Below are 25,760 nucleotides of genomic sequence, written 5' to 3' on the forward strand. Positions count from 1 at the left end.
GCTGTTTATTGACTTTCTATACTTCATTCATCTCTATTTAGTAAATTTTGCTTCTTGTTTCTCAAGCACTAACAAAATGCTATTATATTCTGGGGGGCAAATACTAAGAAAATGTTTAAATACACCCAAAACCAATTTCATTGGCACTTTAAAACACAATTTTCTAACATTTGTGTTAGGTTTTGTAAAATGTTATTTTATTTTTTCAGTCCCCTACTTGTGGTCTAGTGTTCACATCTGATTGTATTTTATTTATTACCAGGATACAAGCAATAATGATGCTGCAGGCCTTTTTTGATATCTGGGTTCTCTGTTTAGTTCTCTAAAAACCTGTATGTTACACATTTTTTCAGAGCATGATTATGCAGAATTCATTACTTACTGTAAATAGTTATATCATTTGCCTATCTATGGCATGAATGGTAAACACATTGCTTAAGCATTTTGGTCCTGATAAAGCTGGAAGGGCTGACATTGTTACACCATTTGTATAAGATGCAGAGAATATGAATGAATTATACGAGGAGAAAAAACTTAGAAAAACTAAGAATTCCTTAGCTTTAAAAACAAAATACTGCAAAGATTTATAAATGACTATGAATTTTCTATACTATTACCACACAGTGGTTTCTATTTTTTCTTGTTTTAAATATAGGGAAGTACTCTAGTATCATACACACATACCTGTATGTGGCAATCGTTGCAAAATGCTGACTTAATGGTGACCCTGTTGGAGGGTCCTTCAGATGACAAGTCAATTGAAGAGTCATGGGAATGGACCAAATGTCCTTGGTGAAGGCCTGAACATGTGAAGTGCTGTTTACCCTCAACTTGCAATTAAATTAATGGGAGCTGAGAGGGCTTAGTGCCTTCTTTGTCACTTACCTCCTCACGGGGTCAGGCCGTCAGTAAAGTTAATGGCAGTTTTGCCTGAGTAAGCCCTACTTGAACTTGGTCAAACTGATATCCCTTAAACACTTATTTTATCTGGAATTAATCTACAGAGGTAGCAAGTCAAAGTCAACATTTGCCATCAGTTGCCACACAGAAGTATCCTAGATAAAAGTGTTTCCCTGTACTTACAATACAAAATAAATGTGGTATTACCATTACATATGGTGATGTTACGTTTGTAAATGTATTGCTGGCATGCATCTTTATAAAACTTGTTGGCTGAACATTCATAATAAAGCAGATGTTTTATAACAAAACATGCAATTAGCTGAAAGTTGCCCAGTTTCGGTTTTTGTTACAGGGAAAAGATTTATGAAGTTTTCAGCAAATTTGTATTGAGCCTTAACCTAGACTGCCTGGATTGATTTACAGTTTAAGGTATCTACAAAAACAACAAGGAGTCCGGTGGCACCTTAAAGACTAACAGATTTATTTGGGCATAAGCTTCACTGCATCTGAAGAAGCGGGTTTTTTTACTCACAAAAGCTTAGGCCCAAATAAATCTGTTAGTCTTTAAGTTGCCACCGGACTCCTTGTTGTTTTTGTGGATATAGACTAACACAGCTACCCCCTGATACTTGACAGTTTAAGGTAGACATCATGATAAATTTGGTGAGTTTACAGAATTTTAGACCCAAATCCAGCAAATCTGGGAGTCTTTTCTGAGTTGCACCTTTAGTTTCTGGCTTCCTTTATACCCAAATGTTTCAGTAATTTGGGAAGGAGGAAGGAAACCCATGATAAAAGGTACAGGGTGCTTTATACAGCATAACACTGTCTATGGCAAAGCACCAGTTAAGGGACACTATTAAAAGGAAGTGGTGAATTCTCCATCTCTTCACCTCTGCAATTCAAGACTGCATGTCTTTCTGGAAAATATACTTTAGTCAAACACAAGTTGTGCTTTAGTCATACAAGTTTTTGGGATGAATTCTGGGGGAAGAGTGAAATTTAATAGCCTGTGATATACAGGAGGTGAAACAAGCTGATCTAATGGTCCCTTCTGGCCTTATACTCTATGAAACTATTATAAAATATTAAAATAAACTCAGTTTTAAAAAAATGAGTTAAAAGTATCTTCAGGTACTACAATTGTCCTGGAATTCCCCCCTTTCCCTGTATTGCCAATTTCTGTGGTTTTACATTTCCATTTTCCTTTTTAAAAAAGATAGGGTTTCTCTCCCTTATTGCTGTGTGAAACACCCATGGAAACAAAAACGCAAACTGATTGAATATAGCGAGAGAAAGAGCCAAACTGATTGTTAACAAAGTGTTATGAAATACAAATACAGAGTAATTATACAGCAACTTTAGGTGTTACTTGTAACAATAGAAGGTAAAAGATTTGTCTGAGAGAAATATAATCTTTGATTAGCACTATATGAGAACGACGGAAGTGACACACTAACATCATAATACTACTACATTTGTTTTCATACTGCATATCTGTATGAAACATTTGTCTGTCAACAGTTATATCAACTTTGTTTGAAAGGTGAATGAAAAAACTTATTTTAAAATAGAGAAAAAGATGCTTAGGATATCAAATTTGTAGCAGCCTATGTTTAAATACAAAATTACTGATGAGTACAATTAAAAACAAAGTAGCTGAAAGTCATATCCTTTGCGAACACCTTTATTAAGACTCTATTCTTCTCTTGCAACACTTGAAAGCATCCCTAATAGTCACCCAAGCCAGTATAAGGCATGCAGATTGCTGCTCTACTTTAGATGTTTGTCAAGTTGTCAGCAATTGCTGGAGAAGCACAGAACTCTGAACTCAGGTACTGGAGGGTCAAAAACATTTCAATTCATCTTTAAGATTAATATTACCTTTGCTATGCAGGCAGGACAAAACCAGTCACCCTCTGGTATAGTAGTGATCTTCGGTCTATGGCAGTATGTATGACAGCCTTTGTCACAGCCATCACAAAGAAGCAGAAGTTCCTCATTATCTCCCTTTCGACATATTTGGCAGTACTACAATACATGCAAAATCACTTTAATTCAGTAAGCCTCCCTTAAAAAATGTTCCTGAAATGTAGTAATATATGCCATACATTCAGCACTGGAAAATATTTTCCACATTATCTTACATACGTACAGTAGCCACAGCTATACATGTGTATACATCTATGTATTTCTATAATTCTCTCTCTCATGTATATGGACAACTACATAATAGGTTGTGGTTGCACTGGGATATCTGCATGGCTCGTGTACAGTGTGAGGAATTAAGCCAAAGGCGAAATGCTTACACATTACACACTTGAAAAACACATCTACATTTAACACTGATGTCAAAGCATACAAAGCAATTAATACCTTTTACATTTGACTAAATGCTGCAGAGGTATTGGATAACCACAAAAACCACTGATAGCACATATGCTATCTCAGCGACTCTGTCTCCACTTATGCCCTATGGTGGAAGTCACAATCAATTAGAATGCTCTTGTTGTCTGTCCCCAGGGTTGACATCCTAGCGCTAGAAAGCAGGGCATCCTTAGATCCCTCTGTTCTGGATCTACTCTCTTATAATCTGCCAATGCCAAGATTGGCAGCCTTTAAGATGCAGCAAGACACATCTGTTTAGTCTCACTTTGGATTTTTCATCTGGTTCAGCAGCTGGTAGGGCATTCGCTGTTTGCAGATAGGGCACAGCACTTATGGGAACTGATCTTCCGTATGACTAGGCATTGGCTAATATCTGTTGGTTTTTCATTGTGTAGGAAATGTAATCAATTTTAATTTTACATAAAAACAAGTTCACATGAAACAAAAGACATGACCAAAATTTAGGTTGCCTTATACTGGGCATATGGCTTGGAGTATGTAAGCAGAGCTTTATTTAAAAAGTGAATAAATTTAAAAGTAGGTCAGTAATATGATAATTATTTGATGAAGTGAGCTGGGTAGAAAAAGAATGAGACACCGCATCCCTAAGGTTTGTGGGGAAAAACAGTCTGAAATTTTTATTTTGCATATCTTAATTGCAAGATCTAGTACGTTATATGGTTTGTAGAACTTTATAAAGTAATTACATTTTAAAATTAGTACACTATTTTAGAAAAAATAATCAGAAAGGGCCTGATCCAAATCCCATGGAAATTAATGGGAAAAATTAATAAGGCTTTGGATGAGCTCCTAAATTAACTTAATACTAGCACTAAAATAATTCCAATTCATTATTAATTTTCCCAAAGACTCCAGGAAATCGTGATACCTTTATATCTCTGGAGTTGTTTCTCATTACAACTTTTTTTTTTGTTTTGTTGAAGTCTTAGTAAGTCCATTGCAAAAACGCACACTAGCAACAACTGGATACAGAATTTACACTAAAGATACAGCATTAAGATGGAATAGCAGCATGTTTTAGTGGTTGGTTAGTATAAGTCTAAGATGCATGTAGCTTTATGCCTTCAGCTGCACATGGTGTGGATAAATGGAAAAATAAAACACAACTAGACATTTGATTTACATTTTAAAAATAGAAAATTTGGTATTTTTATTTTCTGTGGGAGGTACATTTCTTCTCTGAGTCTCTTGATGTGGAGTGGGTCTTTAAAGTTTCAGAGTAACAGCCGTGTTAGTCTGTATTCGCAAAAAGAAAAGGAGTACTTGTGGTACCTTAGAGACTAACCAATTTATTTGAGCATGAGCTTTCGTGAGCTACAGCTCACTTCTGAACCGCCAAGGTGACGGGAGGGACAAAAGTCCATGGTCCTTGTACAGACCAGACCACGTAAATGACTCCTCACTTTCTCAATGGAGCCAACCAGACATGTCCATACCAATACAAACTGACCTGCAATTTAGGGATTCTGATTTCATGGACAGTCATATTTGAACTCTTTCTAGACCGCTATAAAATTGAAGGTCATACTGTAAAGTGGTCAACCTGAAGAACTTTCCTGTTTTGTATTGGCTAGATAGATACAATACCTCAGCATTTACTATATGGCGGGGTGGCCAAACTGTCGCTCATGAGTTGTATGCGGCTCTTTTACAGTTAAAGTGTGGCTCCTGGAGCCCCCCACGCTCCTCCCCCATTCTCCACCTCCCAGACTTGGTGTGGAGCTCAGGACCTCTGCCTTGCAGCAAGGTGTTGAAGTAGAGGCTTCTACCTAGCAGGGAGGTGGGTCTCAGGGCTTCACCCTGGGGCACGCCTGCTGGGGCTTGGAACCTCAGAGGGCCGAGCCTGAAGCCCCAAGCCCTGGCAGGTGCCTCCCATGGGGCAGAAGTCCCGAGCCCCAGCAGGCACGCCTAGGCTCTCGAACTTCTGAAGATTGTTGTATGTTGCTTGGTGGGTCAGTAAGTTTGACCACCCCTGCTATAGGAAATACTTGGGAAATAATGCAAATAATGAAGTAAGTATTTAGCTAAGACAATAATGGCAAGTTCTTAAGTGTGGCTACTGTATATTATTCAAATGTAATTTTTATTTAGACCTCTGACCTCAGTGTCATGAGGTATTAATATTTTTCACAGACGTATTATACAGGCAAAGAGACAATTTGCGTAGCTTTGCTGGAAATGTATTAAATTAAGTGCTGGAAGTCATGGCACATGTCAGTCAAAAGCCACTGCAAATGAAAAATCTAGGCATTGAAAAGGAGCTGCTTAATAGAGAGTTAAAATACATTATTGTTAGTTTTAAAATACTGCAAATGAAGAGCTGTTATAATAAGCCTATTTAATTTTTAAAAATATTTTCTAAATTATTATTAAATACAGTCCATTTTAAATTAAACAAGTTACAGTTTGATAATCTTTGGCTGGACTATGCAGACACTGCTTAGAGAAAATTCTGTGACTTCAGGATCAGAGCCAGATGTGTTTGTAAATATTTATAAAATAGTTATTAAGAAAAAGGCAATGGATCAACCGAGGACAAAGCCAATCGTTCGAGTGCCTGATATAGCCATTTGGACCTCTCTGAAGTCGTCATACTTTTAAAGTAGGAAAAACTTCATTATGTAATATCTACCATAACATATTATATATTTCATTTTATATCTTTACATTAATGTATATTTGAATTTTGTATATTAATACATATTTACAATTTATATTTTTATAAAACTATATATATTATTTAAATTTATGTAAGCTGACAGTCCACAACTGAACTAGACAAGTGAGTTTTACATGCAATTATTTTAGAGTACAAACATATTTTTGATCAGACATCTATTTGTGGGAAAAGGGGAGAAGAAATGACAGTAGCCAGCAGCATAGGAAATGGAACTCTTACTAACTTCAGCTACTAGTTGCCACTTCCAAATTCATTAATATAGATACTGTTTTGGTGAATATAGGGGAAAGATTTTAAGATGATGGATGTTTTAGACTATTCATTTGCCTTATTTTCTCTAGTCCAAAGTCTGTAACTATAAAAATATGAGAGGAAAACACGAGAAAAACCAAAGTGCAATTTAAAAAAGGACGAGGAAATTCTGAATTTTAAAAATTGTCCTATGCAATTAAAAAAAATTTTTTTGGTGTAAGTAATATCAACACCTTTCAGGACTGAGCCCTTCTACTAAATACCCACATTTCCTGTGTAACTCAATGGACAAACCCAATTGAGAAAAACTGTGATTTAAACTATACCTCGCTCTCAAAGTCCCAAATTACACTTTAAGCCATTTCCGTGGTCTTTTGGCTCCTCTCGTAGTATCCATAATCTTTTGATAGGAGCATAAAACCTTATAAGCATAATTTGTATCTGTAAATTATCCTTCAATTATCTATCTAGAAATACAAAGCATACCTAATGGGTAGAAGTGGGATATTACTTGCTTGTTCAAAAATGAGGAGAGGGGCTAATAACTAAAAAAAAAAAAAAAAAAAAATGCTTTCTACAGTGCCCACCATATTACACTGACAATACTGGATCACAATATCGGGTCATAAAGCAATTTTGAGCTAGTTTTAACAATCCAATAATTGGATGAAGATGTTTACAAGTTAACATTTCAACATTATATACTTAACTGTAAAAGTTCTCTTTGATGAATGTTAGAGCAGTCTTAAAACTTAATTTTCAGAAATTTGAGGTTCAAAGGTTCATGCAAATTTTTACACATGCATTTGCATGCTTTTTTGTATGTGCAATTAACACAGCTCTACTTGTTAAACGGGCATGTGTATGAGGAGATGGACATTACAACTCACTTGCTTATATATCTGCCCAGTTTGCATGTTCACTCGTGATAAGTGGGCATGGAAAGAAGCCACATACATTTTGGAGCATCTCAACTTTCTGAAAAATCAAGCCTTTAATTACAGTATGTGACAATGAGTCTTCATGAAGCTAACATCATAGATGAGTAATTTTCAGTAATATGGTGTCCTCCACGGAAATGCCTATTTTATACCTACATGTTAATTTCAAAGAATAATTGACACCTTAAAAATAAAGCAACCAGTGGAAGAGCTTTCCATTATAGGAAGTTTCACAATGCTGAATTTGGCAAAAGTGAAATCTGTACGATTTATGCTCATAAGTGCACTACGTACAGTTTAACTGTAGTAAGTTTTAGAAGCGGTAAGAGAGACATTAGTAATCACAGTATCTTAAAGTGGGGAAATAGGACACAGCAAAGTTTAGTTACAGTATTTCTTAAATGAAAAACACTTACAACTTTCATAATAGATTTTTCCCATGCTATTGATTTCTGTAACTGCTGAATGCACAGAGCTACCTGTGCAGCACTGCGAGCTTCTGACAATGCCCTTCTCCATACCCTTAGCCCTGGAGCAATATCCTCTTCAATTCTGCATTGAAATACAGAGAAATTAAGTAGGTCACATCCATGTTTGCTGATCTCTGAACATGGAACAATCATTATCACATTGAAAGCCAAGCAATGACGAAACGTACACAGCCAATAAGTATAAGGTTTAAGCAACTAAATTTGATGTAGTGCACAGACTGTGGCTACGTGCCTCAAAGCTTAGTCACAACCAGTTAAATGTAAGATAACTTTGCAGGATTATCAACATACATAACAAAAAATATTTACAAAGCACCATGCAGAATAACATGATCCATATGGATCACAGACATACAAGAAGATACATAGATAACAGGCAATAGAAAATAGGCTCCAATTAGCAAAGAAGCACAATAATTTTTCAAGTTAATCTCAATAACCTACCCGTCACCATCACCACTAATGGATGGTGCAGGAGCAGGGACAGTAACTGTGCCCACATTATCCAGTTTGATCTGAATGGTGGTACTTAAGGGGCTCTTCAGATACCTTCGCTCTATGTTCCGCTCCAAGTCAGCAAGCCTGGTTACAGCTATATCTAGAGGGTTGTCACTCTTCCGCTCTAGAGCACTGGTATTGCCTTCTTCTCCTCCAGCACAGTCTCCATCATGCTTCTTATACAATTTAGTAAATGACTTATGTTCATAATATACCAGATCTTCCCTCTCCGATGCAGGCTCGGGACACATCCAGCCCTATATTTAGTAGAGAGGTTTACACATTGTTTGGTGCTGTAACTGGGATAAGTGTGGGAATAATGGAATTTTGTATTGTATTAACCTAAAAAATTCAGGTACTGTCTTCAGCAGATGTCAGTAGTTAGTAATCAGCTTTTTACCCTGTCTTTCTCAAACTATTCAGATAATTAAAACAATGAATCCTAAAATATAAGCATAGCCAAACCATTAGCAGAGTGGTCTCTCAGCAGTAGCATTCACACAGAGCCCTCTGGAAGCATCAAGTTCCATTAGTCTCTGAGGGCAGACCATCACAACAGACTTCTCATTCTGACAGGAAGGACCCTGCCAGGTCCCAGACCTCAAACCACAGGAGGCAATGTGCAACCCATGACACAGAAATAACATCCAACTCTCCACTCTACTCCAGTCCAAACATCATATCCAGATTGCAGAAAGACTGCTGGGCCTACAATCATCTTGCATAACGCCATGATTGTAATAGTGACCAGAAAGTCCTGAGCTGCTTCAGATTCACAATCCATGTGGTACATAGTTGCTCATATGCATGGGGTGTATTCCATTATTCCACCATCCCCAAAACAAAGAAGTTGAAATGCTCTTTTATTTATTTTAAAGAACAACAACAAACCCACACAGACATATAATGGTGGCACAAAGTGCTACAGCTAAATGACTAAGCTATCCCATACCCATCAAATCTTTGCAGTTAAAAACAGGTCATCACCCAAAATGGCATTATTCCCACCATGATGAAAGGCATAGGGCTCTGTGTGCTATAAGGGAATATTCTGGGGGCTGCCACTCTGAGGATCTTTATCCAAAGATTTAACTGTAATAAAAAGTAATACTATACTCTATGTTTCCTTTGATGTTTGAAATAGGAAGAGAAAGTGAGAAAACATTCCAGCTTCTGTGATACAAATATAGTGAAATTATATTGGATTTGTTCCATTTGTGGACTATAAAATTAATGAGAAGGCAGTTATCCCTAACAGCAAAAGAACTGCAAATACTGGTTTTAAATTCTTACCACTTTAATAACAACATTTTTGAAGAGGGATTTTACTGAAAGGCAGTTTTACCTTAACTTGCAAACTAGCTGATACAACTCTCCGTTCTAGGTCTTCCACCTGGTGAAGAACAGCCAGATCAATCTCCATTGCTTGCTCTTCTACTGACCAGTTCTCCACAACGTCTCGAGTTACCTGGTTTTCCTCATTTTCGTTTATTTCAATAATTGCAACTGTATTTGGGAGTTGAAATTGTATTATTTTATTTTAATTAACATTGTAACTGATTTTTGCAAACTCAAACCTGTTACGTTAAAAAAGTGTTTAATGGTCATTATATAAACTTACTCTTAATATATCCAATGTGACCGCTTAATTTTGTATTGATCTTGTCACAGATGCTTAAAGAATTGCAATATCTAGGGTGGGGGCACGTCGAGTATGCACTGCAGTATGTAGCATTGTGAAGGTTCCGGGCAGGCTGAAAAGATTGGCATAACTCAGTCAGGTCCCCAGGACTATCTGTGTTACGATGGCGGCTCTCCAGCTACCAGAGCTATCCAGTATCAAGAGGGTACAAAGGTGTTTTAAAGACACTTTAAACCCCCTCCTTTCTGGCTGCAAGTTCTGTGTTGAAGCCAATATCCTTTTTTCATGAAAAGAAACATACCTAGTTAAGTGAACTAATTATTAGATATTGGCCTGAACCAAAAGCTCACATCTGGACAAGCCGAGCGTTTGAGAAGTTCTAGTCTGGATCCAAATGTACCTCAGATTCACCTCTATTTATTATCCTTATACCAATCAAACATTCATATCAGTTACATACCATCTTTGTTCTTGATGCAGGCCAAAGTAATGTAATCCATGTGTTTCTGTATTTGCTTCTGTAAGGCCTTCTCTCTTATTCCCCTGAGATGTAGTACTTTAAGCAAAGCTTTTAGGTCCTCTGGATCAATAATTCTCCACCAGCCAAATTGCATTTCTGAATCAAGACAAGTTTGTAAATCTTTTACAAGCATTTAAAACATGAAGCACTATTACAATCAGATTTATTTCAAGAAATCATGCAAACAAATGTTCTGATAGTGCAGCAACATTAGAGGAACTCAACATTTAGACAGTTCTGGCACATTACTGCATTACGCTTACCTTCTGGTATGGGTTTTGGGCTAGGATAATCTACTGGCTTGGCTACTTCAACTCCTGTAGAGGGAGCAGAAGCTGTTTTTTCAGTTTGTGGTACCGGTGATTCACTTTTACTTGTAGGAACATTGGGTGTCAAAAATGAGTTACCATTTCCTTCTGACAATCCTAACCCTGATCCAACACTAGGTAAGGGAGATGAAAATGGAAGGTTTGAAGTAAGAACTCCTGTAGGCCATCCACAAAATTGAAGTCCCATTATAGGTAATCCAGTCTTCATCTGCTGTATCAAAAATATTTTTAAAACATTACTATTAATTCTATTACTAGTGTGGAGCCCCCAGAAACCTGGATTAGGATTAGTCAACCCTTGTGCTAGGCATAATAAAAACAAAAAGAAGCCTTGATCCCTGCCTTGAAGAATTTAAAAACCTAAGATGCCAAGTCACACAAACAGCTAGTAACCCTATATGGTGAATGTTTAGAAAACTGTTGCTTCTGATGACCACACTTCCGAAAATTACTATTAGTAGTTATATTTTTTTTCCATTCAATTGCCAACTTCTTTATATAAACACAAATGATTTGAAACAGTACACACAAAATCACACAAATTGTTAATTTAAAGATCCCGGTTTGCCTACTAATCTACCAATCTAAATCTTTTTAGCAAATAGTACTTGGCTGCATAAAAAAACATTTCTAAGAATGAGCTACATTTTACAATGTTTTTTTTTTTTTTTTTTAAAAATACAAGGAACAAAGGTACAATTTCAATGGTATGATCAGCTCTCAGAGGGAATTTTGCCTGAGTAAGGACTGCAAGATCAGAAACCTTAGATTGTAATTAAGTACCAACCTGAAGTGATGATAATGCAAAAGGACTTATTCCCATAGGACTCTGTACAGAGGTTGAAGTGATATGAGGAGATGGAACTGGTGAAGGTGATTTTGAGGGAGGATTTGAATGCAGAGTTAGTGAAGAAGAAGCAGCTGGTGTATCTGAATGGGTAACTGATGTATCATCACATGGTATTCTCGGTAAAAGGCTGAACCACTGTCTGCTCTTTTCTGTAAGAGTCTTTAACAACTGGTCATTTGGAATTAATGGAGAATTGTAAAACTTCCCTGGCCCACTTGCAATGGGATTAAAAAGATTATTAGAATCTGACTTTTCAGAGCTGCTTTGTGATATGGTGGGCTGAAGGCTGCAGAGAGAGTTTTTAGAGTTATTTTGATAAGATAACGCACACCCATTTGCTGCACTGCCATTGGGTTTTTGTGACATAATGTCAGATTCAGGAGACATCTTTGCTACCTCCAACAGTTTGCTTAGCTTTGAAAAAGAGCCAGGCTTCTGTAGAAACAAATTAGTGTTATCCTTTTCCTTAAGATCTTCTTTCTGCTCACAGTGACTTGTATTTACACAGTTTAATTTTTCCTCTGAGGTCTCAAACATCTCTTCTTTGATATGTATACTTTCTGCTTTTTTTAACTTCTCTTTTTCTTTTGCAATTTCTTCTAGACCTGAAAAATTGAAAAAACTGTAAACTTTAAATATCACAGAAGAACCATATAACTTAGATCATTCCTGTAAGCAAGTTATATATAAAGAATAACTTCATCAGTCACTTCCATGTGCTCTAGACCATCATGTACTCTATGAAATTGCCTTCAAGCTCTGAAAAATATTTTGTAAAAGGATACACAACACTCAAATATACTTTACACTGTACCTCAGTGTGGACGAAATTTCACAGCCAACTCAAAACAGTTTGGAAAGAGGTTTATAACAAAAATGCTCACAGACCCTTCTCATACTGTTGTAAATTGTATTGTGTTTTTTTCCCCTCACCAAATCTAAAACGGATTTAAACTTTGTTATGCATCAGAGATGAAAATTTGGACCCACTGAAATTAGTAACAAACTCATATTGAGTTCAACAAGGCCAGGATTTTGCCCGAGAGATTGCTAAGAGATTCACTTAACTTGCATACAGAACAGCACTGGAATTCTGGAGCACTTTGTCACTTCTAATTTCTTTGGAAGGGACAAAATTTTTCTAGCTTTGTGCTTGTGAAACTTACCATTGACTGCAGAATTACCAAAAAGTTTCACGTTCACACCAGGAGAGTAGGATATTTGCTTTTAAGTTTATAGGCTATTTCCATAAACTCTCGGCCCATAGTGGGGGGAGAAGAAAGAATGAAGACCACAAAAAAATTAATAAATAAATAAATAATCTATTTCACAAATTGGATGTCTCCAAAGATAGAAATAGGACATTAAATTCCCCGCTTTCTTTTAATTAAAAAATTAATTGGGTGGATTGCGAATTTTAATTACCAAATACTAGAGGCTACTTTTACCTGTTTTACTCATTACCTGAAATAAATTATTTGAAGAACCTATACAATGTAATGATTGGGATATACAGATAGATAAGTATATAGATGGATAGAATAGTTTAAATAGCTAAACAATTTACAATACAAAATCCTAAGGTTCAGCGTCCATGTCAGCTTGAATATCTTTGAGATGGGGAAGGACCAGATTTATAAATGGGGGAAAAAACTGTTCTGTTCTCTCTTCTCTCCCATTCTCCCTTCAATCCTCTATCTTCCTCTGCCCATATTAACATATGTCAACGAGCATTAATAAGAATCTTCAAAAAGAACAAAAGAAGGAGAAATGGTAGGAACAGGGAGGAAAGAGAAGGAAAAGCACTCAGCATGGCAGCCATTTGCTTAGTTTCTGCATCAGTTAGTGCAGCTGCATAATTACAGATAAACAGGGCCCCTATTTATCATCTATGGCTGGTAACTCCTGCAGGGGTTATTTGCACATTCTGCAAAACCAGAATAATTTCAACAAGGAAAAAAGCACAATAGCAAGGAAAATGCACTGCTATAATTTTGCATCTCTCTTTCTGAATTTGTAATGCACCCACCGCTCTAGTAACAGGTTTCAGAGTAACAGCCGTGTTAGTCTGTATTCGCAAAAAGAAAAGGAGTACTTGTGGCACCTTAGAGACTAACCAATTGTGCCACAAGTACTCCTTTTCTTTTCGCTCTAGTAATGTATCTGGGTACCAATAATGTTGAATTTACCAAGAGATCCAAAACGGGCTTGACAGGAAAAAACAATTTAGGGAACTGCACAGGTAAAAGCGTTAGAGGGAGGTATTTTTGATAACTGGACAGATGGCTTAGAGTTCTATGCATCCAGTTTCAAGTTACCTACACCCAGGAACTATCGGTTTCAAAACTCAGCAGGGCCAACCTCATCCTTCTGAGGTAATAAACTGACTACTATGCAATTTACTGAAAAGGGGATAAAGTGGGCAAGGAGACATCTTGCAGATGAGATCTTAAAAACGTAAGTACCATTGATCTGCATAGACCTTAACAATCCCTCTAGACTAATTTATAAGAACATGGGTCTGTCCTGGTGTTTTTGGCCAAAATTTCCATAGCACCTCCAGAGAGGTAGCTCTAGTTCCGTGGTTCTCTGCATATAGTTTGTAAAGCTCTTTGGGATTCCCTAGGCTAAGATACACTATATGGAATATTATTACTGTACAATTGAAGACACTTTGGAAAACAGGAAAAGAAACACAAGCACTACAGCATTTGATAGTCAACTTCTACTTCCATATGACTTTTGGTGTTTGCACAGCAGTTTCTAATTCAGAGCATACTATAATGAGCGGATGGTGAAAGAGAGGCCCTACAGAGCACACACAATATTAGCAAGCTACCTTTGGGATCATGATTAGGTTTAGGTGAGACTTTGTGATTCAGGTTTCAAGTCAAATCAGGGCTCAGGTTTCACTCTGATAGTACTGAAATCTTTGGGGATGGGTGTGAGAGATACCTAGAATGCATCTTCCGAGGAGTTCTTGGAGAGATTTTTGCCATCTTGGGCCAAAATCTTGTGAAAATGGCGGGTTTTGGCTGCATCCAAACCAGAACTGAAAAAATGGATCTGTTCTGGAACCAAAATCATGGGTTGGATCTATATCCAGGAATTCTAATGAGTGAATTCTAAAATTCACATGCATCTAGACTTGAGGTTAATTTAAAAAAAAAAAAAGTTTGTGGAATAGGTATATATTAACTATCAAAATCAGCAACTCCATTTAAATTTTAGTAAAATAGACTTTAATGTCTCTTGGCGGGGAATTCAGGTCACTCAGAAAAAAAGAGGAGCATAAAACCATGTTATGGGTTAATAAAGAAATTATTGTTTTAGCAGAGAACTGAAAAGGCAGTATCTTATTGTATAACAATTATGTTCCATTTTATTTCACACCATATATGTAATCTCTAAACACAAAACATTCTGAATATCTGCATAAACCCTGAGAGAATTAAAACAAACAAAAAGAAATGCTTCTTCATACATTCTGTGGTCAACCTGCAGAATTCATTGCCACAGAAAATAGAGAGAAATAGTTTAGCCACTGTCAAGGCTGATTCCCCAATAAGGTGGGGGCCCACAAGGATTTTAAAAATTAATACTGGCCACTCCAGGCTGGTATTAAACTCCCAAGGTCACAGCTTCTCTCTGACCTTGGATGGGCAGATGTTGCCACCACCCAAATGCAAAACCCCTTGAAACCCAGGAAGGCACTCTTGGGATTTCCTTCCTGTGGGGTGCCTTCAAGCTCTTTCACACATCCCCACCTCCCAGAGAAGAGCTGAGAAAGGAGAACAAAGAAATCAGCTGTTGCCACCAGCTAACTAAAAAACATGTGCACAAACTTCTTAAGACACAAAAATCCAAATCCAGTTCTTAAAAAAGTTAAATTTTATTAAAAACAAAAAGAAAATATATCTGAAAACTGAGGCTATTCCTAGATTTTTACAAGAGCAATTCCAAAAATTAAGCACCCAAAATAGTTCCTGGGGGTTCAGCTTAAAGGTTACAAGCAACAAAAGCATCCGGGTTTAGCAGAGGAATCCACAAGCCATAAGAAATAAACAAAATAAACCTAATCATGTTTTTCTACACATTTTCTGATCTACTTACATATCTGGGTTCCAAATAAGCAATTCTAAGTCTGACTGATGATTTTCATACCTGGCCTTCAGCTTCTCACAGCATAACTGCTGCCCTGTTCCCCTCTTCTCCGGAGAGCAACAACAGACACACAGAGAAAGGGAAGTTTTTTCCCAATTTTAAACAGTTCTAGCCCTCCCATTGGCTCTTTTGGTCAGGTGCCCACTCCCTTCTTTTTACCTATGGGCTTTTTTAACCCTTTACAGGTAAAGCAAGTAGAAAACAGCTACCAAGAGGGATTTTATAGCTAACTGGGTGTCCTTAAAAGGAAGATCTCTTTCCCCCCGCCCCCCCGCTTCATTTATCACAGCAACATTAAAGGATTTCATATGCAGCTACACTAGCTACAACACTAGCTACTACACTAATCAAAAATTAACAAAAGGATATTAATTCTCTGTTTCAAGCGATAAATTAACCAACTGAAAATCAGAAAAACTCCCCTTAGCCTCATCAAACAGCACTGCACAAATAGCTAGGGCTATCACAGGTTAGTTTTTAGCCTTCTCCTGAAGGTAATAGGCCATTTTTGGAGACACGATTAACAGACTGGATGCACAGGTGGTATACTCTTGTACGGTAATTTCTAGAATTACTCCTTTATGGTACTTACCTTCACCACTTTCCATGCCTTCCACAAAAATACCCCCACACTGGGGTAGAATCCAATACCGGCGTCTGTAACGATCCTGACCAAACATCATTGACCGTAAAGAGTGAGAGGCTTCAAATAACTTCCTTCTGTATTGGCTTTGTTGCTGTTTAAAAAAAAACAGGGGTAGGGGATTATAATTCAGTGGGGGGAAAAAATCAGTTGTTACAGTATAAAATATCTGTTCAGGCAAGGTCAAATGACAGCTCAGTGGCCACATGAGCATACGGTTTCCCAGACACTTTACTTGGGATATTTCACACAAGTGTTTTATCTAAAAAGCCAAATTGTCTTCAAATAATCAGCTCGGGCACTCTTTGATATATCCTAAATTTATCAGCGTCACCGTAAGGATGCATTCTGCAGTAGTATGTTCTGTATTTTAATATCAACGTTCAGAGAACAACAGAATCCATGATTTCATTGTACTGGAACAGACAAGATCCTATCAATTATGCAATACAGTAAATGGTGTTCGGAGTGCTGAAGGTACCCAGCGCAGCGTGAGATTCTGTAGCTCCTGATGAGAAACCAATGAATATTTCAATTCGCTTAGAGAAATGAGTTCAGTAATATCTAAAGATAAAGCCTGTATTCAAACACAAAGTACTCTTTGGGAGGAGTGGAGAAATCTAACAGGAATTTCAGTTAGTTTACCCTCTCCTTCCTCTGTTAAACTGGCACTCTTGGAAGCAGTGTAGAATTCCCAGAACTGGGAGGAGTTTATTGCAGCTGGGAGCAGTAGGCAAACCAATGACAGAGGCTGAAAGGATGAACTCTCTTAATAAATAAATAAATTAATTAAATTAAATTAAATAGGTACACTATAGAATCCCAATTCGTCAAATTTTCCCCATTCTATTCTCCTTATCTACTAACCAGTTTCCCTTCCTATACCGACTGCCATTATCTAAACACCTGATTCTACTGTACTACTCAAAAACATATGCAACTCTTCAGAAACTGAATAAGCAGCTATTCAAGTCTATGCAGCTTTGGGCCATAGTCTAGGCACCTGGCTATTTTAGAATTCAGGAATGGTCTTCACCATTGCAAGGTTCAAAACAAATTTGACTTGTCTTCCTCACCAAAAAGTACCCTAAAATCCTACAAATTTATAGAGGGACTGATATTGTGGAGGTTTCTTGCAAGTTTCTTTGTGCTATTATCTTAAGTAACTCCTCACTTAATGTTGTAGGTATGTTCCTGAAAAATGCAACTTTAAGCGAAACAACGTTAAACGAATCCAATTTCCCCATAAGAATTAATGTAAATGGGGAGGTTAGGTTCCAGGGAAATTTTTTTTTGCAAGACAAAAGGCATTATATACATTTTAAACAATATTAAATAAGGAATTTAATACAGGTATTAAACAGGCTGGCAGCCCCCCAAACAGCTAGTTTGCAGCATTCAGGAGGCAGGGGAGGGAGGTGGGAGACTGCGCGCCGCGTCCTTGCTCCTCCCCCCCCCCAGCCCCCTGAACACCTCAAACCAGCTGAATGCCGCGGGCAGGAGGCGGGGGAGGCTGCGTGCTGCGTCCTCGCTCCTCCCCCAGCCTCCTGAATGCCGCAAGACAGCTGACTGCTGCGGGCAGGAGCAGCACGGGGAAGGCACTGATCTTCGGGGTCCGCCGGTGGGTGGGAGGCGCTGGAGAAAGGCATGGGGGGGCTGCCAGCCATGGACAAAGCAGGCAGCCAAACGACGTTATAGGGGAGCATCGCACAATTTTAAACTAGCATGTTCTGTAATGGAGCAGGGACGTAAGATTGAAACAAAGTTAAGCGAGACGACGTTAAGTGGAGAGTTACTGTATGTGTCACCTCTAGTCTATTCTTCTTTGTTCTCATCTTTCCTTTCCCTATAACATCACAGTGCTTTTAATACCCCATAGTATTTCTATGGACAATGGCAGCACTCACTCAGGAAATCCTACAGAAGTATATTCACATTTAACCTTACTTATATTGCCTCCATCCTTTGGAAAACATAAAGCTATTAATACTAGAGCTCACCCTTTAACTGGTGGTGACAAATTCACTTAGCACCCCATGTGCTTAATTTAAAAGCAATGGGCCAAGTTAACTGGTCTCCTCTCTACAATGCCTGGGAACTAGGTTCTGAAGGTCAACCAATAGCAGGAGTGAGCAAGTAATTACAAATCAAGTTTGAAAGGGAAAATCACATACAGGACATTTCAGGAGAGCAGGTCTCTTTGTATTAATTTAGATGGAATATATGGGCTAAAGTTGTTAATGTGACCCTGACTGTCCAACAGTAAGCACTTTTAAATAAGGTTCAGGGTCTCATCCTGCTTAGTACATGGCAATCACACTATTAAAGATATAGAAAATAAGGGAAAACAGTTACAGCATTTGAAATGTAAAGCATTAAATAAGACTTTCATTTTAACAACATCCCTTATTCCCTCTCTTTTAGCTGAAGATAGTTTTCAGAAGGAAAAAACCAGTCTTTTAAATGGTATTTCGGAGGCTAACAACTGTCCTTTGGGGGGAAAGAGAAGTTAGTTAGCTGAGATGGGCTGGAGCTGTTATTGTTGCTGTTGTTAAAGCCCAATCCCATTTCCTAAGACAACAAACACGCAAAAGGAGAGAGAACAGAACAGCAAAGATAGAAAATGCACCTTCTGTCTCTGGTGTTGACTTTCACTTGCAATCTCACTGCTGGAAAAACAGCCATGGCACACGATCTTACGAGCCACTCCGAGACCTGGCAAACTTGTACAACCATTGGCCTATTTCGGTACTGCTTATAGTTGCCACTTTCTGGTAACAAGCTTACAGCAGGGTTGCAAAATATGCAGTCTTGGTTGGCTAAGCCAGACTCTTATTAAACAAGAGGCAAAAGGAGACAGGAAAGAAAAGAAATAAGGTGGGGAAGGAAAAGAACACACAGAGGGTGGGTGGAGGTGGCAAAGTCACACATCCCAGCTGGTGTTTGGGATTTAGTTGGAGGTGGCAGAGGTGGTGATGTCATCTGGGTAGGTCTCTTTGTCCTAGTCTGGCCAGAACATCTCTCAGGATCAAGATGAAGAAGGCCTGGTGTCCCACAATATGGTGGGGGTGGCAGCCATGATGGTGAATCTCACTCCAATGGCCAATTTTTCTCCTTGAAGTCTCTTTCTCTCCTAAAAGGGAGTGGTGGGTACAACAGCCCGTCGCCTCATTATTTTATCCACACAATTGAACCTAAATTTCCAGCACACCAATTCTGGTTCACTGATCTCTGGTTCCACGCTTTTCTTGTTTACCAAGCATTATTTTTACACAGTCCTTGAGTTGTATCAGTAGGCCTTTTTGTTCGACTAACTTTCTCGCATTGGCAACTTTTCCTATCAACATTTGTAGTTATAGGTTATTGTGATACTTTATGAACTTCTACTCAGTTTTCACAGTTGAGCTCACAATTAGGGTAAATTTGCAGGTCCAAGTATCGCAAAAGGCCCCACTATCAAGGGATGGGTTCTGGACAGTATTCACCAGGGACTGAGAGAAAAGACACCTAAAGAAGGGTGGTTGGTAAACTGATACCCTGCGAGAGTGAAAGTAAAAACATCAGCAGTAGATAAGTTGAGAGCTGATTAACTGGAAGTAAAAGCACTAGTTAGAAGGTTAGGGAGTTGAGGAAATATGTGAGGGTTGGGAGGGAATCAACCACAAGTACATGGAGAATGGGAGGAAAAGCAACAATGGGAAGATAAGCTGGGATCTGTGTCTCCTTCTGCCCTGTCAAAGAAACCCATGCAGAGAAAGTGCTAGAGGCAGAAAAAACAGATAAGACAGACACTAAAACTGATGGAAATCTCTTACCTTGGTGAGTTTTTCAATCTGTTTCTCTAACTCTTCAACACTTGCTGCCTGGTCCCCATCATCCTACACCCAATAAATACAAAGTCATGATAGTTTATGTCAGGATAATGTAATGCTACTACATCCTACTAATGCTACAGTACAAGAGCTTCATGTAACAAATATGTCATGTCGAATCTGTGGGACAAATTCTACCCTAAGACATGGATGCAACTCCCATTGACCTCAGCGGGAGTTGTGTGGAGAAGTTGGAACTATTCGTTTGTGGAACATATGTGATATGCAAAATATACCTTTACTTCTACAAAAGTATTATAAATCTTCCTTCCCAAGATGTATATGTATGGGGAGAGTGGGTGGCCAGTCGACTTTGTCCATTTACAGGAAAAAAATAATTCACCTTGCAGGTGCACACTTAAAACTATAATTTAGTTTATTAAGTTTAATAAAGTTGTGTGTTCTTTTACACTCATCTTTAAGAGTTTTTCTCACATTAAATAATGGAATAATGTCAGAATCTGATCAATCAGTATTTGGAGAGAGAGAATTTGGAGTCTTCTTTCAACATTCATAAGAAAATGCAAAGCCACTTTAAATGACAAAAATTTGTATGGGAATTACTAGTACTGCTCTTATTGATTTTTAAAGAGAGACCTTCTATGATTGAAAACTGTAAGCTTTAAATTCTGCTTGATGAAATTACAACCAGAAATAAGGATCACTTCCATAAGAATTTTAATTCAATTCAGTGAGCTCTGGGTGAACTATAGTACGGTTCCAAGAGAGTTCTATAACATTCCTGGGAAGTCTCAATTACCCCTCACCCTGAAGCAGAAGATAGTAGCCTCCCCTATGTGATTTTTTGTGTGAACAGCTGAAATTATACCTCATATACTTTAAAGGTGAACTGAAAAGCAAAAATGAAACTGGAGTGAAACCCAGAAATGCGTGTTAAATTCCAACAATAACCATGATGCGGTGGTATGAGGAAGGGAGGCATTCCACACAGAGATAAGATTTAATTAACCTTTACAAAAATCATTCTAACCTTTTGTGAAATTCTTTTTGTACTTCTTGGCTCACCAACGCAGCATTGTGAAACATCACACATAACATGGGTTGCAATGGGACTTTCTGTATTTATCACAGATATCACATTCTGGGATATCTTAAGTGAACCAGAAAACACCAAGACTTTTTCACACAGTTAAAAATAATTAGAAAAGGTTAGTTAAAGGTTATTTCTCTGTTGAATGTCCCCCACTCCTGGTACCCAGCCTGGTCACTGTGGTATTTAACATAGTTTTAGGGAAAACTCAAATTTCATTTTTGCATTTAATGACATCAGAAGTCTGTAGGACTGATTGATATGGCTGTGAGTTAAAGAAGACACACAGGTCCATGGAGTCTTCCAGTCTTCACAGATAAGACTTTATGAAGTAGGTCTTCCTGCTTAAACATTATTGTCTACTGTCCTTTTTTTGCAAGCTATCCATACTTTGTATTTCCAAGAGGATTGCATTTCTAAAGGTTCACTCTTTTTGCTTATGGGACCATTCACACACAAAGATTTTCTGGCAGTATCTCCTATATTCATTCACAAGGACAGAAAGACAGCAGGAAGGGATTACTATAATTCCATACACAATCCAGAATGGTGGCCAGAAGGAGAGTTCCTGCAGCTGATGTTTACTTTTTAATCAAAGGTATTTGTATGGATTTGAGTGTAACCACTAGTTTGCATATAAAGCACTGTACAAACATTAGTCAGTCATTCTCACAACACAATTGTGAGGTACTGTAGGTAAAGAAATACAACCACCTTATTTTACAGATTGGTAAAATGACAGAAAGAAAGGTGATGTGACTTGTTGGAGGCCATATAGCAAACTAGAGCAAAAGGCAGGATTCAAATTTAGCATTTTTTTGGCTCCTTTCCCAGGCTTCTTCCACCAGACCACACTGTTGGACTTGTGTGATGTTGCTTGAGATTCTGTGGAATTTCTATAAAAAGCTCAGTTTGCTATAACAAAGACAGTTCAGTTTAATAAGGTAATAAATATTCGTAATGACCCGCTGTCATAAATATAAAGGGAATGGTAACCACCTTTCTGTATACAGAACTATAAAATCCTTCCTGGCCAGAGGCAAAACCCTTTCACCTGTAAAGGGTTAAGAAGCTAGGATAACCTCGCTGGCACCTAACCAAAATGACCAATGAGGAGACAAGATTCTTTCAAAGGCTGGGGAGGAGTGGGGAGAAAGGGTCTGTCTGTCTGTGTGATGCTTTTGCTGGGAACAGATCAGGAATGCTCTTCAGAACTTCTGTTAAGTTAGTAAGTAATCTAGCTAGAAATGCGTTAGATTTCCTTTTGTTAAATGGCTGGTAAAATAGGTTGTGCTGAATGGAATGTATATTCCTGTTTTTGTGTCTTTTTGTAACTTATGGTTTTGCCTAGAGGGATTCTCTATGTTTTTAATTACCCTGTAACGTATTTACCATCCTGATTTTACAGAAGTTATTTTACTTTTTCTTTAATTAAAATACTTCTTTTAAGAACCTGATTGCTTTTTCATTATTCTTAAGATCCAAGGGTTTGAGTCTGTATTCACCTATGCAAACTGGTGAGGATTTTTATTAAGCCTTCCCCAGGAAAGGGGGTTTAGGGCTTGGGGGGATATTTTGGGGGGAAGATGTCTCCAAGTGGGCTCTTTCCCTGTTTTTTGTTTAACACACTTGGTGGTGGCAGCATAGGGTTCAAGAACAAGGCAAAGTTTGTACCTTGAGGAAGTTTTTAACCTAAGCTGGTAAGAATAAGCTTAGGGGGTCTTTCATGCAGGTCCCCACATCTGTACCCAAAAGTTCAGAGTGGGGAAGGAACCTTGACACCCGCCTTCTGACTTATAAGGATGTTGGGTATTAAAATATGAGAGCAGGTGATCAAGTACTGTGGAACTGCAAAAGACCATTCCTCTCACCCTCATCAACCTGCAGAAGTTGTAAAGCCTCAAAGATCATATTCTCCAACAAAATTCAATTATTCTGTAACTTTAAACACACACACACAGTTTCAGCTGAAGCTCACAAACAACCCTTCCCTTCTTTCAGCTTGTAGTCACACCTGACACCTCAGTTTCATCGTGGATATTTAAAAGCAGCAAAGAGTCCTGTGGCACCTTATATCTAAATTAATACAAAGAGACCAGCTCTCCTGAAATGTGCTGTATGTGGTTTTCCCTTTCAAATGTGATTTATAATTACCCGCTCACAATTCTCAGGCATTGTAGAGGGGAGACCAGTTAATTCGGCCCTTTGCTTTTAAATTAAGCACATGAGGTGCTAAATGAATTTGTCACCACCAGTTAAACGGTGAGCTCTAGTATTAATAGCTTTATGTTTTCCAAAGGATGGAGGAAAGATAATTAAGGTTAAATGTGAATATACTTCTGTAGGATTTCTTGAGTGAGCGCTGCCATTGTCCATAGAAATACTATGGGGTATTAAAAGCACAGTGATGTTATAGGGAAAAGAAAGATGAGAACAAAGAAGAATAGACTAGAGGTGACACATATAGTAACTCCCCACTTAACATCATCTCGCTTAACTTTGTTTCTATCTTATGTCCCTGCTTCATTACAGAACATGCTAGTTTAAAATTATGTGATGCTCCCCTATAACGTCGTTTGACTGCCTGCTTTGTCCACGGCTGGCAGCCCTGCTATACCCCCCCCAAGGATAAATGGACACAAATCAGATATTAGGAACGGCAATATACAAAAACCTGTAGGGGAACATGTCAACCTCCCTGGACGCACAACAGCAGACTTAAAGGTAGCCATCCTGCAGCAAAAAAACTTCAGGACCAGACTTCAAAGAGAAACTGCTGAGCTTCAGTTCATTTGCAAATTTGACACCATCAGCTCAGGATTAAACAAAGACTGTGAATGGCTAGCCAACTACAAAAGCAGTTTCCCTTCCCTTGCTGTTCACACCTCAACTGCTAGAAGAGGGCCTCATCCTCCCTGATTGAACTAACCCTTGTTATCCCTAGCCTGATTCTTGCTTGCATATTTATACATGCCTCTGGAAATTTCCACTACATACATCCAACGAAATGGGTATTCACCCACGAAAGCTTATGCTACAATACGTCTGTTAGTCTATAAGGTGCCACAGGACTCTTTGCCACTTTTACAGATCCAGACTAACACGGCTACCCCTCTGATAGTGGATATTATTTATTATAATTTCTCTCTGTACCAATGACTAAACTGAAGCTATCCTGATAATTAACACATCCCCTTCTCTACTTTCTGGAAAGCTACTTTCATGCTTATTTACTAGAAAATAATTGGCTCCCTGGATCTGATTTAGTCTTTTCCTCTTTGAAGAGTCTACATCAGATAGTAGGAAGGCAGTCCTCAGAGAAATGAAAATCAAGATTAAGCCAAAACATGCAAACAAAAAATAAACCAAAGATACCTGGCTAAAGAATAAAGAAAAGAATAGCCTATCAAAGAACTTAAAATATCAAACAATTAAAAACAAATCTGACACAATCTCACTTTATGATTTTTTTCCTTTTTATAAGATTTTTGACAAATGTTGTCTTCAAATCTATCATATAAAGGAGTGGAAAGAAAATTCCATTATTTCACATTTAAAAAACAAGTTATTTGTTAAATTAATATTCCCTACCTCATCTTCACAAACTTCTGCCTTCTTTCCCTTTTTGTCATCTTTGTCCTCTTCATCCTCATCATCTTCATCTGCTTGATCATCACTATCATCGTCGTCATCATCATCATAATCACTGTCTCCTCCCTTCCGTCTCCTTTTGCGGCCTGGGGTGGATGTACCCAATGAATGCTGTTCTTCTCCTATTTCACCACCCACTGTAGTATCTCTCTTGCCGGTTTTCTTTGCATGAATGATTCTAAGCCTTTAAACACATGATATGCAAGTGGTATTACTGACTGTAGTTGTAGCATACACATACTCTACTCTGTACTTCATTCCAAAGTGCACCACTCATTTTAAACTCAAATTTACTTCTGTCCTACAACAACCTTCTGCTATCTCACTGTTTGTTACCAGTGACTGACATAAGAAATTCACATTGTAGAACACTTCATACAGAATTCTGACCCTTAAAAATATATTCAGTTCTGCACTGGATTTCCTATCTTCAGGGTAATTTCTACAGAGTAACACTGAACGCCTGTATAAAAGACATGCAGGACAAGAGGAATTTTAAATAGCCAGCCCTGTCAGCTAGAGAGAAGAGCCCATTTCAATCTTCCTTCTCTATTAATTTATTATTTTTTCTCTTTTTCTTTTGCACTGCACCTGCTGAAATCTGCATTTTACCCACCCATTTAAAAAAGTCACTATTAAACATGTGTATCTGGGAAAGCTGAAAACTGATGATAGTAAAACAAAGAACATCATTTTGCTGAAGTAATCTTAGCACTAGCAAGGTGATAGTAAACTTGACCCTTGATCCTGTGTTTTTTTAAAATAGAACTTTTTTAGGTGTATTTAGTCTATTTTACACAATGTTTCTATTAGTCTTTACACTTTGACTGGTCTTTTCACATTCGGGACACAACACTCTCTCTA

The 25,760-nt window shown here is 37.9% G+C and overlaps 1 protein-coding gene across 2 annotated transcripts in view; it reads right to left on the reverse strand.

Moving 5' to 3' along the window:
- BAZ2B (bromodomain adjacent to zinc finger domain 2B) overlaps window positions 1-25,760 on the reverse strand; it is a 255,923-nt gene that overhangs the window by 15,578 nt on the left and 214,585 nt on the right. The window contains exons 25-34 of one of the 2 annotated variants that reach the window (XM_077829691.1): window positions 24,837-25,080; window positions 20,138-20,200; window positions 16,272-16,416; window positions 11,453-12,120; window positions 10,600-10,873; window positions 10,277-10,432; window positions 9,520-9,680; window positions 8,121-8,431; window positions 7,602-7,737; window positions 2,788-2,934 (exon numbers count right to left, since the gene is read on the reverse strand). In XM_077829691.1, the coding sequence (XP_077685817.1) occupies window positions 2,788-2,934; window positions 7,602-7,737; window positions 8,121-8,431; window positions 9,520-9,680; window positions 10,277-10,432; window positions 10,600-10,873; window positions 11,453-12,120; window positions 16,272-16,416; window positions 20,138-20,200; window positions 24,837-25,080 (2,305 nt within the window). Of the gene's footprint in view, window positions 1-2,787; window positions 2,935-7,601; window positions 7,738-8,120; window positions 8,432-9,519; window positions 9,681-10,276; window positions 10,433-10,599; window positions 10,877-11,452; window positions 12,121-16,271; window positions 16,417-20,137; window positions 20,201-24,836; window positions 25,081-25,760 lie in introns of both variants that reach the window. The other variant, XM_077829690.1, reaches the window with a different exon arrangement.

The sequence above is a fragment of the Eretmochelys imbricata genome, chromosome 11 (assembly GCF_965152235.1).
Source record: "Eretmochelys imbricata isolate rEreImb1 chromosome 11, rEreImb1.hap1, whole genome shotgun sequence".
In the NCBI taxonomy this organism is placed as follows: domain Eukaryota; kingdom Metazoa; phylum Chordata; order Testudines; family Cheloniidae; genus Eretmochelys; species Eretmochelys imbricata.